The 15,363-nt window shown below is 48.6% G+C and overlaps 1 protein-coding gene across 3 annotated transcripts in view; it reads right to left on the bottom strand.

Annotated features, from left to right (window-relative positions):
• PAMR1 (peptidase domain containing associated with muscle regeneration 1) overlaps positions 1–15,363 on the bottom strand; it is a 133,594-nt gene that overhangs the window by 20,418 nt on the left and 97,813 nt on the right. For all 3 annotated transcript variants that reach the window (XM_084894437.1, XM_084894439.1, XM_084894438.1), the window contains 3 exons: positions 8,742–8,856; positions 7,372–7,589; positions 5,947–6,054 (listed from right to left, as the gene is read on the bottom strand). In XM_084894437.1, the coding sequence (XP_084750563.1) occupies positions 5,947–6,054; positions 7,372–7,589; positions 8,742–8,856 (441 nt within the window). The remainder of the gene's footprint in view (positions 1–5,946; positions 6,055–7,371; positions 7,590–8,741; positions 8,857–15,363) is intronic.

The raw sequence follows: 15,363 nt of genomic DNA, 5'->3' as shown, positions 1-15,363 counted from the left end.
CAGGGGATTTTAAGGAAAAGTGGGGGGCTCTCCAGCCTTTGTCAAGGGGCTGGAGTCAGTCTTGGAAAGTCTGCCTCCTGCACTAAGCCCTGCCTCAGTGGGCTCAACTGCCAAAGCAAAGGCCGCCGAGAAGGCCTTGGGAAGACTCCTGCTCTTTTTCTGCCCTGTCTATCTCTCTAATAAAAGAGTTAAGTGATGCTCTGGAGTTCAGGTCTCCTCCATGACCACCAGGGGGCCGACATATGCCCACCACATGTTACATGAGTGAAAAATCAAACGAGGAAAAAGGGAGACCGAGCAGATAACATGATGCTTGGGCAACACGCTCTCCCCATTACACCCCATTTCCAGTTCTTCCCAACACGATTCCACCGATCATTTCCAAGTGCCCCCTTGCTGGGCTGTCCTGTCTGCGAAGGCTCCCCGCCCATCATCCCAGCGTGGGTGTCCTCTCCTGGGACTCAGGATTCCTTTCTGACAATGGCATTGGTTGTGTCTACCTGCCCTTTTCAAACCAGACTTTCTCGTCTGCACGCAGGTATGGCGGTGGCAATGAATTGGTGTCTGGCAATGATGTGGGAAGGGCGGTTCACAGAGGAACCGTAGGGAGTTGTGGAAGAATTTCCTTAAGGAAGCCCGAGGAAAGTCTGCCATCATCATCTAGTTTGTGGAAACCAGTGCTGGGCCCTACCCCTTTCCCTGGAGGATCCCCTGCTCTCTGCCAATGGCCATAATAGGGGACCGGAGTAGTAAGAACAATACTGGCTCCTCTTTTATCAGCTCAGGGTCTTATGTCATCTCATCCCCAACACCATTCTGAGAAGTACTTGGCATTATTTCTCTGAAAATTATAAACCAAGGCTCTTGTGAGTTCCATGACTTGTTCATGGTCACCTGACTGACAAACTGGAGGCTCAGAGCCACGCCGAGGTCCCTCTGTCCTCTGGTCCAAGCTCGTCCCCTGAGTGCTCCATGTCACGATGGGCAAAGGTGCTCCCGTGTTCCAGGTATTGAGGATAAGACAGGGCTCTGGCCCAAAAAGCCAGGAAGCTGATTTTATGACCTCTCCGCGGAGTGGTCCTATAGCCTCTCACTTCTCTGTGATGGGAGAGGGGATGGCGACTCACTGGGGGCCAGCGTTCACGTTTCCATGAAAACCACAGCTCTCCGGACCGCTTCTTCTGATGAGAAGCACAGGCCGGCCGCCCCTTTGAAGCTGAAGCAGCCAGTGTGCTCTCCTCCTGGGCGCTTTTCTCCCAGCCCTGGGGACAGGCTAGTGGGAAACCTCCTGGTGCTCCAAAGCCCCAAAACATCCAGATGCCCGTCTTCCTCTAATTGGTGGAGGCCATTGTGCTGTGTTCCAAGGCGCAGCGGAGCCCGCAGGGCGAGCTTTGTGCCCGGGAGTCAGCCGGGTCCAGCGCGCCTCATTGGGATGCAGGGGGGACACCCTGCCTCCTCAACTGGGCCAGGGGAACAAAGGCGACATGGAAACTGGAGCAGGCCATGAATCCGCCGCTCTCCACTTTCTCAAAACAGGATTCCGACCCTTCACTGAAGAACTTATTTTGTCCTTGTGCTCCACACAAAGAGACAGGAAACTTCAGAGGAAAAAAGGGGCCTCGGTTTCTTACATGGTGGCCCAAGGAGGTTGGGGTCGCGGAGGGTGCTGGCAGGAGGCTGGCTTGGCCCCAGGGCTGAAGGGGAAGCCACTCGTCCCTTTTGATTGCTCTCAGAGGAGGTCACCTGGGAGCAGGGGGAAGCTGTTCTTCCTTGGGAACTAATTAACGGGAAGTCTGAACATAGACGCACTTCAATATTGTATTTGTGGCTCTCACACCCTCTTGCCAACTCAACACGATTGTTTCTTATTCTCTTCTTATAAAATTATGTTTTTATTGATTAGAGAGAGAGAGGAAGGGAGAGGGATAGAAAAGAAGGAAACTCCGATGAGAGAGATACATTGATCAGCTGCCTCCTGCATGCTCCTTACTGGGGATGGAGTCGGCAACCCGGCCATATGCACTGCCTGGGAATCAAACCATGACCTCTTGGTTCATGGGTCTACGCTCAACCACTGAGCGACTATTTCTTATTCTTTATCTACTGCTCCAGGAAGGCCCAGGGAAAAACTCCTTTCAGACCCATGGAATTCCTTTGAAAATCAATCCATTTCCAGCTTGACCCCAGTATCTGAAATGCAACTGCTAATTCTTATTTCAGGACTGCTGTTTATAACGGCGCATTTTGAAAATCGGTAAAACCCTTCAGTGATCGCTTTGGGGACACTTCTCAAAAGTGTGACTCTCCACACCCTTGGAACAAACAGCTCAACAGCTACAAATTGATCTTACAAAAATACCTCCACAAGAAAGATCGGTGAGGGCAGTCATTGCTGCTCTTTTCACAATAGTAAAAAAACAAACACAGTAACAGGTGCATCTTAAGGAACTGGATGAATAGATGACTGTGTCTACATCCACACACTGGAATGCACAACTATTATTGTCAAATGAGTGAAAAAAATGGTTAAGGCTTTTTTTGAAATTACAAGGTAAAGTGCCACAGATAATTTTAATGTTTTCCTTATTGACTTAGCTGGAGCTTGTGCTGAATTTCCCAGGGGGAAAACCAAACCCCTAAACCGTATAGAAAATAGTTAGACATTTGGACCAACATGGACTGACCTTGAAAACATATCCAAGAGGCAGGCACTGAAAACAAGTTGAAAATTGTATGTGTGCTTTCATGCACTTTTGTTTAAAACAGGGGTTCTCAATCTTGGCACAACTGACATATGGGCAAGATAACTCTGGTGGGGGCGGGGTGGGGGAGAGAAGGGAGTTGCCCTCTGCATTGTGGGATGTTTTACAGCACCCCTGATCTCAACTTATAAGATGCCAGTAGCACCTCACCCCGGCAATGATGACAAACCAACAATGTTTCTGAACATCACTGAAGGTCCCCTGGGTTGGGATTGGGGAGCAAAATCCCCCCCCTCACCCCCTCCCGGAGTTGAGAACCAAAGGTTTAAAATGGTGACATATAGACAACTTCCGCTTGCACACCCTAGAAGAAAGTCTGGAAGGATACTCGTGTTGTTAACTGCTGGGAGCCAGGCTTGGACAGGAAAAGCAATGTTCTCTTTCTATTTTCCACATCTCTCTACTGTGCGATTGTTGTCACAAGTATATACGTCTTCTGCAATGAACTAGACTGCTATTCCATTCCCACTCATAGGCACGCACATACATCAGGATTCTCTTTGGAAAAGAGCGTTAGGTGGGCCTCGCCTGGGAAGCCAGGTCCTTTGATAGGACTCAATGATGAGACATGATAACCACCGGCATCAATGGTTGCATAAAGTCTCACCAAACCCCGTGGTGAGACGGTGTCTGAGAGCTTGCAAGCGATGTGGGGAGTGTGAGATCCTCGCCCCCACTTCTGAATTGGATAGGCCAGCATCCTTGCACCCTCTGTGCCAGCCCCTCTCCTGCTCCAAGGAGCATCTAACACTTCCCTGGAACTTCAGGAGGACAGAGCACTGAGGCAGCAGCGTTGCAGGGTTGGTACTCCGTAAATACAAGATGGATGTCTCACTAACATTTGCTTCAATTTTTTAAAAGCTATTTAAAAAAAAATACATTTCTGGAATCCCAGAATGTTTGGGTTTCTTGTTAATCTTCAAAGCACTTCCTCCAGGGAGATAGTTTTAGTTCATTGATATACTTATGAGAAAAGCAATAAAGATTCCCTCCCCACCTTTTTTTTTTTAGATGATAGACTGCTGTGGAAAAAAATGGTTAAGGTTTGCCAAAACCATTTTGGCTCAGTGGATAGAGCATCGGCTTGCAGACTGGAGGGTCCGGAGTTTGATTCCGGTCAAGGGCATGTACAGCTGCCTCTTGCACACCCCCAGTGGAGGGTGTGCAAGAGGCAGCTGATCAATGATTCTCTCTCATTGATGTTTCTAACTCTCTATTCTTCTATCTTCCTCTCTGTAAAAATTAAATAGAATATATATTTTTAAAAACGGTTAAGGTTTGTTCTGAAATGACGAGGTTAAAGTGCCAACAATTTTCATGATGTTTCCTTAGTTGAGTTAGTTGGAACTCATACTGAATTTTCCAGAAGGGAAACAAAATGCTGAAGCCTTACAGAAAATAATCAGATATGTGGTCCCCACGTTGATGCCAGCAAATGACATATCAGCTATCCACCATGGATACCTTCACCCAGTTACAACTCCTGGGGGCCACGGAAATCATGGGTTGAGAAGAATATTTTGAAGAGTGGCCAGGAAGCACTCTCTTGTCCATCGATGCTGGTGTTTTGAGTTGAGACAGTTTGTGAATCAGTTATGAATCAGTTCATAATGACACATTTTATATTCTTTTCATTATGTTTGTTTTGATTTTTTCCCCCAAAGAATAACAATGCTGGGAAGTCCATTTCTGGCTCATAAACTGAGCATGAATATTTTACTCACAACCTTAGGACCAATGTTTTTTTCCCCTCCCTAATAAGAGACCTGGCTCTTAAAGACATTTGGGCACATTTAGTGTACTTTACTTTTCTTTATCCAATCTTACCTTTTGTTTATCCATAATGTGCAGTTATTTTATCAAGAAATTGAGCCTTCTCTTTTTTTTTTTGTTCCCTGTCCTGACTCTCAGAATTTGCCATTGCCAAGATTCCAGAATCACTAGATACAGTAAGTCTTGAAGCAAAGAGAAAGCAATATTTCTCTTCTCTGCCTTGCCCACAGCACAGCAGGCTGAAATGAGGCAGGAACCACGAAGGGGAATGCCATTTGTTAAGCATCTGGCATAGCCACCCTCGGCTCCGCTAGGCCAAGCCAAAGCAAGGGCTGTTCTTCTCGGAACACAATGGCACACTCAAGGACACACTACTGAAACCACCGTCTGCATGGTTTGCAAGGAAAATTCGTGAACTCAATTAAAAAAATGTATGAACTTTATAGAAAATGTTACCCTTTGTGACAGTATGGGTAGACCTGGAGAACATGATGCTAAATGAAATAAGCCAGTCAGAGAAAGACAAGCACCATATGATTTCATTCATATGCAAAACCTAATGAACAAACTGAACCAATGAGCAAAACAGAGACAGACTTATAGATAGAGAGCAGGCTGATGGTGCTGGTGTGTGTGTGTGTGTGTGTGTGTGTGTGTGAGAGAGAGAGAGAGAGAGAGAGAGAGAGAGAGAGAGAGAGAAGGGGGTGGGCAGGGGATAGGGAGGGATTGAGCAACAAAGGGAGAAAGAAAAAGAACTCCTACATATTAAGGACAGTGGGGTGATTGGGGAGGGGAAGAGGGGGAGGAAGAGGGAGGAGGGAGAAGGGAGAGAGTATGGGGGGGATAAATGTGATAGAGAAAAAGTATGAACTTTATAGGATGCAATCAGAACAGGATGTCCTTTTGTAGGATGTCCCAAAATACCTGTGCATGCCAGTGAGGAGGGACTGATGCAGACACTGTGGTTGCTCTGCCCTCAGAGGCCTTCTCACTCTCTCTGTGGGCCCCTTCCAACCCACCCCACCCCCAAGCTATCTTGTTTCTCCTCCGTGGCCTGCACCTGCTATCTCTTTGATGCTCAGAGGCGAGTGGGACCACCTGGCCTGCATGCATAGGAAGCGAGTTATGTTCTCCTGCCTGCCCAGGCCAGCCCTTAGCCAATCCCTGATTGCAGTGGGGATGGGCAGGCATGGCTCCCTTGCTTGAAAGCCAGGACTCACTCTGAGATGTGACTTACATCCATTTCTCACGGCCCGTGAACACTGGGGCTGGGGTTCTGTCCACATTGTGTGCCACCTCGGACAGACCATCCCAGACGCCAAGAAACAGCGTATGCGGCAAACTCCCCAGGCCCTCTCCACGTCAGCCACCCCCCGGGACACGTCAGCTCCCACTCCCGAGGCACACTCACGGTTTTCACAGTGCCGCCCAGTGTAGCCTGCCAGGCAGGCACACCTGTAAGATCCCGTTTGGTCAACGAGGCACGTGCTGTCATGGAAACAAGGCGACGATGAACACGCTGCAAGAGAAAAGGCAGTTTCAGTGCCACTGCGTGGGGTGTCCATTCCTTCAAGCCTGGGGTCCTGCAAACAGCACACCCATGACGAAAGCAGAAGTGCCTTTCACCTCTGCAGAGGGACTCCAGGGGCAGAGCACCTTGGGTAGCTTTATTTTTTAATATATATATATATTTCAGAGAGGAAGGGAGAGGGAGAGAGAGATGGAAACATCAATGGTGAGAGAGAGTCATTGATCAGCTGCCTCCTGCATTCCCCCTATTGGGGATCTAGCCTGCAACCTAGGCATGTGCCCTTGACCGGGCATCAAACCATGACTCCCTGGTTCATAGGTCACAGCTTAACCATGGAGCCACGCTAGCCGGGCATCCTTGGGTAGCTTTAGATCATCTTTTTCAAGGAATTCCAGCATCCTGGGTTCTGGGGGAAAGGAGGTAGAAGGTGATCTTCACGACACTGTTGAACATGTACTCAAGAACTCCCAAAGACACATTCTTCGAACAGTAGTCCCTTGAGATGGTGAGAGTTCTGGGCTCACATATGGTGGGGAAACAGGACTAGTATTAAAGGACATTAACTGGACTTTCCTTCTGCAGAACTTCTCGGAATGCAATCCAACCCCAGACGATGAGAGCTGGGCTGATCCCTTAAGATGGAGCACTTTGTTCCCTTTTGTTAAATCTGTCTTCCTAACCCGGACAAGGCAGCACCAGGCAAAGTCAGGCTTAAAGTTAGTTACGCATAAAGCAAGTGGCATTTACCTACTTTACGGAGGGCAAAGCGGGGCTCAGAGCACGCCTGGTGTAGGGCAGCTGTGGCGTGCTTCCTATGGACCAGACTCCCTGCTCGGCCTTCCATCTTTCTGTCTCCCAGAGCCTCCTTAACGGAGCAGGATCTACCATTATTAACCTAGTCACTGCTTGGGAAACTGTAGCCCCAGAAGTAAAAGAACTTGCCCAAGATCACCTGGCTTCACCTGCCAGAGATCCAAAGCTAATGTTCGTAACCACGGCAGGCCCCCCAGTGGGAGCTCCAGAGCCAAACCGCTTGGGTATAAATCTCCGGTTCCACCCCCATAGCTGTGTGACCTTGGACAAATCACCCTGCCTCTCTGTGCTCCAGGAGGTAACAATCCCTAGTTCTGGTTCCCGTGAACATTTCTGAAACATACCTCACCATTCCTCTCCTCCTGCTCAATGCTGGGGCTCTTCTGAGACCCCAGCATGCCAGGTTGGAATAAGGCTGAGCAGGGAGGGGAGCAGTACATAGAAAGCAGGTGTCTGTGTGCAAAGCGCTGCATATGTCTCTGTGGCCCTTACCTGTGATCTCTTCAAAAATGGCATGGAAGCCATCGAAATTCTTGGAGCCATCTGAGTGGAAGAGGATGTGAAGCGAGGAGCCCATGCTCCTGATGGGAGCTGGCCGCTCGTTGCCACAGAGACGCTTGATGATCTGGCCATCGCTGTTGTCCCCGTCACGGACCTCCACATAGTCGTACTGGCACATGTAGTCAAACTCCAGGCTCAGCATGACAAACCTGTGGGCGGAGAAGGTAGGCCTGAGACCCCTGGGCGATTGGAGGCCAAAGGATGCACAGACCTATGGAAATTGGGTGCCACTGGCCTGGTCAGATAGCAAACTGGTCCTGGAGGGCTTGAGCCAGATGAACATTTGTAATGGACAGGTGTGTGTACATACACAGTGCGCATGTGTGTGCACACACAGAGCGTGCCCAGGTGAAGGGGTGCCGTATGCTATTCAGGGAACCTCCCTGATGACTCTTTCCAAAGGAGACCCCTTATTTTCCTTATGATGTATATAGAAATTTTCCCTTCTCATTTTTATCTCCTTGGTATGTGTGTGCGCACGCATGCCTGACTCCTCCACTGGACTGCAAACTCCTTGAGAGCAGAGTGGGGCATCTGTCTTATTCCAGTACCTAGAGAGGAGTAGGAGAGGTGACACAGGAGGCAGAGAACAGTTCTTTCAACAGTTCTTTCAACAGCCCCTGAGGTGTACCACGTTCAGTTCCAGCACTAAGACCTGTTCCAGGCAGCCGTGAACATTCTCACCATCAGGACTCTCCTGTGCTACTTCCCCACAGTTACAATAAAACCAGGTCTCTACTGTGGACTAGGGTACAAATTAAACATTTGCATGGACCTCAAAGCCCATTAGAGAAACAACTTATCTTCCACACAAGTGAGAGAACTGGTTCATTTGTTGCAGGGGGTGGGGCGTGGTGGCTGTTTTCCGAGAACATCAGTGAAAGGATTTGTGTCAAGTGTGAGCTCCGATCTTGAGTCTAAATCCCCTGAATGTTAGACCTGCGTCCTTTAGTTCTTCACTTCCCTCCCATGGAACCCAGCCCGGCACTCTGAGAACAGGAAGACTTGGTTACGATCTGGGCATGAGTAGATGGCTCTCAGGATCTTGCTTTGTTGTGTTGTCTTTGGGTAAAAATCAACGGAGCCCCACTGTTGTAAGGCAGTGAATGCCAGCATTTAATTGGCTATAGTGTTGACCAGGCCTTATCCCACTAAATCAATGAGAGGTTAAAGAAAAAGGCTCCAATATACATTTTCTGCCTTTGAGGATAACATGCTGATGCTTAGTTAGCCCCCTGGGTCACTAGGATCCAGCGCCCTCAGTCCCATTACTGTGTTTCCTCATTAGCCCAGCCCCTTACCTTAGCTGGATGTTAAACCCAGGTTTGGCATGAATGGTCCATTCGCAGTGAGCATTTAGCGGGTAGCTCTCCAGAAAAATCTGACCCTTCGATGCTCGCAGAACCTGGCCACATCCTGGGGAGAGAAGATTGGGCATGGGCATTGGAGTCAATAGGAAAGAGATGCTCATCCCACACCCTGAGGATGAAATGGAGAAGGGAAGAACTATTTCTGAAGCACCTAGCGATGCTTAGGTTTCAATCCACCCAGCAGCTTGAGAAGGGAAGGGACATCGTTCCAGTGTCCCAGCTGGGAAAATGGATACCCAGAGGAATAACTGGCCTAGCTATTGAATGACAGAGGGGAGATTCAATCCTAACTATGTCTGACTATCCACAAGCCACGCTGTCACCCCCCTTCGCTGAGATGGCCAAAGGCCAGCCTGCGGTCTCCACCTCCATGAGCTCTGGAAGCTGACCTTCCCTACACCTCTCTGTAGGACATGGTGGTTTTTGTCCCAACTCTCCACCTACACATGACCCTTTGGTCTGTGCTCCCTGCACCTTTTCCACCACACAAATAGAGCCCCAAAGCTACTCTTTGCTAATTTTTTAGTTAGAAAATTAATTTGTTCTATAATATAACCAATTATGTAGTCAATACCTCACTAATGCGTGATACTGGAGGGTGGACGCAGTCTCTAACCAGTTGGACTGGATTAATGGTTTGTTTGTTTTTTTTCTAGTTTCCAATCCCCTTTTCTCAAACAAACTCTTATGAAGACTGTCAATCAAACCATGGGCCCAAGAGGGGTTCTGGGTTAAAGCAGAAGCAGAGACCCAAAGACCTCTGCCCTCGTCATCACCCTTGTCCCCTGAGTTGCCTACAAGGGAGCCCTAATATTTGAAAACCACTGGAAAAGCACAGATATGTAAGAAGCACCTAGTTTAAGGGTGTCGAACTCAATCAGAGAAGGGGCCAAAATCTAAAATCCAGCCTAAATCGCGGGCCGAATGGTTTACTGAACAGTCATAAACTGACAATGTCATAAACTGACAGTGGAGAGTGCAGTGATGACAGCGCGGTGCAGGCCACATTGCAAGGCCTGGCGGGCTGGATTTGGCCCGCGGGCCGTGTGTTTGACACATGTGACCTAGTTGTTTTTTGTTTGTTTGTTTGCTTGTTTTTATTGATTTTTCACAGACAGGAAGGGAGAGGGATAGATAGCTAGAAACATCGATGAGAAAGAATCATTGACCAGCTGCCTCTTGCACACCCCCCACCGGAGATGTGCCCACAACCAATGTACATGCCCTTGACCGGAATTGAACCTGGGACCCTTCAGTCCGCAGACCGACGCTCTATCCACTGAGCCAAACCGGTTTCGGCAGAAGCACCTAGTTTTATGAAAGAGTTTTGGGAAAATGTTTTGAATTGGTTTTATAGAAAAAATCTACCTAAGTCATGTAAATAAATATTTTCTACAAGAGTTGGCCATCTATGATGGTGGGCCAAAACCAGTGCCTGTTCTTGTAAATAAAGTTTTATTGGAACAGAGCCATGCTTGTTCTTTTATGCAGTGTCTATGGTCACTCTCAAGCTCATAACATCAGAGTTGAGTAGTTGCAACAAGAGACAAAAAGATGAAAATATTTACTATCTGTTCCTTTACAGAAAAAAGTTTATCTATCCCTGGTCAATTAGAAATCCAGATCTATAATCCTTTTGCTAGAGCTGGGATCTTTTCTAGCCTGTACACATAGAACGGTACCTGGCATATAACAGGTGCTCCATAGATAGGTGTTGAATGACTAAATGATGATAGGCCAGGCACTAGCCAAAAGATTCATAAACACTCTCTCCTTTAATCCCCATGAGAAACTAAGGAGAGCAACATTCACCTCCCCATTTCCCAGATGTGAACACTAAGGATGGGACTTCCCCAAGGCCAGATGGCCAGGAAGTCCGAAGACTGTCAATCACTGTTCCAACAGGAAAGCCTTGGTGAATCTGGAGACCTCAGCATCCTCCTACCCTTGGCTTGAAACTCAGCATTACCTTCTCTGACTCTGTGGCCTTGAGCAAGCTACTCCATCTCTCAGAACCTCAGCAAACGGGAATAAAACTGGTACCTTCATCATAATGATTGTGAGTCTTGAATCAAGTTACACACAGAAAGCCCTCAGCAGAAAAATCAGTAAACGCTAGCGGGCCAAGAAGCAGGGCCTTGAACTTGAGTCTGTCAAGGACCAATGCTGGATCTTGACTGGTAACTTAAACCGCCTTCGGGGCTTCCTGACCCAGCGCCCTCCCACCTCCCACTCCATTTGGAGGAGCAGAATCTTTCTTCCCTATCCTCCCACCCCCACCCCCCCAAAAAGGATACGCTGGCTCGTCACCACTCCCCCTGCTGTTCTAGAGTGCACGTTCCTCCTTCCTGCACACCTCACGCTCCTACTCGCCCACACCCATCTGCTGCCCGGCTACGGAAATGATGTGCTGGGTGTGAAGGCCAGAAAAAGAAACCTTCGTGCACAGCCTCCAGCCCTGGGACTGGAAGCTGCTCAGCCGCCAGGCGTGAAATCTCAGCTCCCACAGCAAACCTCCTGCAGGGAACCACGCCAGAACCAGCAGCAGCATTTGCCCACGTGCAGAAGCTGGAACCAGACAGCAGCATCCTACACTCCCCCCATGTCCAGGGGGAGCCGCTGCCCAGCCCTGGTCAGGTCTCCTGGGCAAGAACACTCAGGCATGGGCACGTCCCAGGATCTCACACAGCCTGTGGAGGGCTCTAGCCTCAGCCCCACCCACACGCCGGCCCCCGACTGGCCATGTGAGCTGCTAGACCACTTGCTCTTGCAGGCCCAGGGCTGTTCCCTCAGGAGCCAACATCCCAAACCATAGGGGCCATCTTGGTTATGCTTCATGATGTTTCCTTCTCACTCCAGAGGGGAGGGCAGAGTGGACACCAAGATGGGGGACAGGTTCCAAGAGGCCACTTCTCAGCAATGTGCCTGGGGGATGGGGTATCGGGTCCAGGGGAGAGGAGGAAAGAACCCCCCTCCCACCCCACACAGGGGCTGCTCCAGCTCCCCTTTGCACTCTGTCCCTACCAGGGGAGGTGGCGGGCTGCGTGCAGGGTACGAGCTGCACCTCTGTCTCGGCAGAACAGTAAGCCCAGCTGAGTGTCCCGCCAAGGAAGTGCTGCTGGCCAACCTAGCAGGTGGTCCTGTGTCTGAAAGACCGGGCGGGCAATGGGCCCGGGATCCGTGCTCAGACTCCCTGAGGATGTCTTGCTGCAGAGGAGGAAAGGGCTGTGTGTGTGTGTGTGTGTGTGTGTGTGTGTGCAGGGGAATTTGCCAGAGAAGTCAGACTGTCCACTGGGCTCTCAAATCTTGGACTCATCTTCAACCCACCCACCCACCTAACCACCTACTACCCTTCCCGGTTGCTACAAGCCAAACAAACAGGAGAGAGCCGGAGAGGCCCTGCTTCTGCAGAGCTGAAAGAACTCTAAATGAGGAAGGGAGCTGGAGGGCTCCCAAAGACACGGACACCCGCAGCGTTCAGACAGAAGTCTTGTTGTCTCCAGCACAGAGGGGGTCGGGGGCCGGAGAGAGACACAACATCCTTCTGAGAAACGGCTGAGTTTCTTTTTCCCCCCTGCTGTAATCTTTCCTCTGGAGGAAAAGAAAGCACTGAGGAAAACGCTCAGATTCAGAAAGGGAATTGCACTTTCTTCCCTCCTTCAGAGACGGCTCGGGAGACAGGACTCGGTGGTGGAGTAGCAGCCTGGGGAGCTGCCTGGGTCTGACTCTCGGGTAAGCCTCTGACCAGCTGTGTGAGCCCAGGCAAGCTCTCCAGATTTTCCCAGCCGAGGGGCTTCCTCATTTGGAAATAAGAATAATAGCAGCACCGACTGCCATGTTGTTATTTTTCTATTGGTTTGTTCTGAGGGTCAAATGAGATAGCTATTGTATCTACAGCACTCAGCATGGCGCCAGGTCCATAGAAATGCTCAATAAATGGGAAGCAATGCTGTTTTTCTTGAGTCTTGTCTAGATCTGAGACACTATTTTGGTACAAAGAAGACAGGGACAGCCCAGGTTCTGGCCACTGCCTCAGGGATCTTAAGAGCCTCGTTACATCATTGGCTGGAGCCCTAAACCTATTAGGCCCAGGATCCCAGGCAGTGATGGCAGAACCAACGCCTGGATGATGACATGGGAATGGCCCATGCACCCGGCCAGGAGTTGGAAGAAAGCTCACACTTTCCACGTGATTTGGTTCATCATACCACGACCTGCAGGCCCCCGGACAGGCCCTCGGATGAGGAGTGTCAGTGCCTCTCACCTCCAGAAGGGATTTGGTAGAGAGGGGGAGAGTTTGGGCTCTAAAGTAGCATCTTGGCACTGCCATTTCCAAGCTGCGTACAGACAGCAGGAATATCATTTAACCCCTCTTTGACTCAGTGTCCTCCCCCGTAAAATGGCTGTGCTGAGGATTCATGAGTTAGGGCATGAAGGTACAGAGAAGATGCCCGGTTCACAGTCAGTGCTACGTGGTGGCTTTTATGGAGGGAAGGGGGCCCTCAGGTCTTCTTCAGGAACAACAAGACATCCAGGAGTGACTCCACAGCTAACTCCATCATGTGGCTGATAATCCCAATCAAGTTGATACTTTATACAGATTATTTTATATAACTGGTTGCCTCCCCCATGACACAGTGCTGAGAGACCAGGGACTTTGCCTGTCATGTTCCCGCCTATATATGCATTGAGTAGGTGCTCAATTAATTAACTGAATGGATGGCTGTGCAAGATAGAACCAAACATCTGCCCAGTCAGACCATTTTTAAAGCCCCTCCCCCCTGTACCAAATGGTCTGTCCATTTAGTTGAAACTGTGGTCCAGCAAGAATAGCATCAGTCACTTTGTTGCAGAAGGTCTTTTCCTCTTTGGGTATTTGCAAATACACACACTGAGAAAACCCTGCCAATCCAATTCAAAAGACAGGATCTGGACTAGGGTAGCACAAAGGACATCGAACGCTAAACATTTTCAGTCTTTTTTTCCTTTGTGCTTCAGCTTGGTTTATTTCTATTAAACCTGTACTTAAGTTCCCTGCTCCTTTCTGCTGTTGTGACCAACTGGCTGTTAATCACCTCTGATCATTTAAAAAAAATTTTAAATAGTATAGCTCTCAGTTGTGGAATTTCCGTTTGGTTCCTTTTAACACTTTTCAAATCAATTTTGAAATTTCTTTTCTTCAATTGTATTAACATTTTACTGTAAACCCTTTAATATATTTATTTTTAAATCATTTAAAAATCCTTGTCTGAAAAATCCAGTATTTTCTCATGTGTGGTCTGTTTCTTTGGACTGATTTTTCTTGCCGGGAACCAGGAACAGGGAACTAAAACCTAGCATTGTCACTGGAGATAAAATGTAAAAAGAGCTAGCAGAGCCATTAACTCATTGTCTAGTTGAGATAGTGGTGCCTGAGGCAACTTTAATTTGTTAATCATATGTAAATGTAAGTTGATTTTCTGCTGTTGGAACTTCCTCCTTAAGAGATGTCTTTGTCTCAGAATCTCAATAAAAGGAATGGTAAAAGGCCAGAGAGGGGTTAGTCTTCCCACTAGAGGTAGACTTCCCGCCTGGCCCCCATTTTCCCAAATTAACTCTTTTCCAGTCTCTCTTCATTTTAGTGTGCGGCCTTCTCCAGAAACCGGACCCTGAGTGGGCCCTGAACCACGGGGGTCATGTTAAGGGATCCCACATTTTCTCTTGACTATAGGTCCCATTCTCTTGCTTCTTCACAACAGGAAATATATAGATTTTTTTGGATTGTTAATGTCCTTTCTTCTATTAGGCAAGTGGGCTGAGGGACTAATTAGGTCGACCCAATCAGAAAGTAAGCTAGTTTGAAGCAGGCCCAAGGCTCTAATCCTTCTGGAAGGGTCTTGAAATTCAAGCACCAGGAACCTAACAACTGCCTTTGATTTTCAACACCCCCACTGCCCAACCTCCTGCAACTACATAGCTGCAAGAATGGAAAAATGGAGCCTAGGAAATGGTATCACTTTGAAATGTCAAGTGTTTGAAGCTGTAAAACTACACTTTCCCAAGATCTCCAGCTTTCCATGTCTTGCCCCAGCCTCTGCTTGCTCAGCCAAATTTCATTTAAGGGAAATATCTGGTGGAGACGATGGCCTTTGCTTTGCGGTCTCCTTCAGATTTCAATCCATTTGGCCAACACATAGGTTCCTCACAAGTGTGGCAGGCTCCTCCTCTGCCTCCAGCAGGTCCACCCTCTCACCTGCCTTGCCCCCAGCCAACCTCTATAGCTGACTCACTTAAGGTACAAAGCATCCTGGATCCCTTGCTCACCCAGAAAGAACTCATTCCTCTGGAGTTCAGACTCTTACAGAGTATGTATTCACAGATACTCAAAGGTTTTAAAGAATATTCTGAATTTTCTTTGATTTATCAAGTGATTTCTTGCTCTCTGAGCAGAAAGGAAGTCTTTTTCATGTCCTATGCCCTAACCAGAAGCTGAGCAATGATGGATGAGCTCTTTGACAACATGAAATCTTCTGCAAACTTCTCACCTGAATTCCCTAGAGCCAAAGAGCTACAG

This window comes from Pipistrellus hanaki (assembly GCF_964339955.1).
Source record: "Pipistrellus hanaki genome assembly, chromosome: 9".
Taxonomy (NCBI): domain Eukaryota; kingdom Metazoa; phylum Chordata; class Mammalia; order Chiroptera; family Vespertilionidae; genus Pipistrellus; species Pipistrellus hanaki.
Note: the sequence above shows the minus strand (reverse complement) of the source record. Positions and strands in the feature narration are given on the sequence as shown.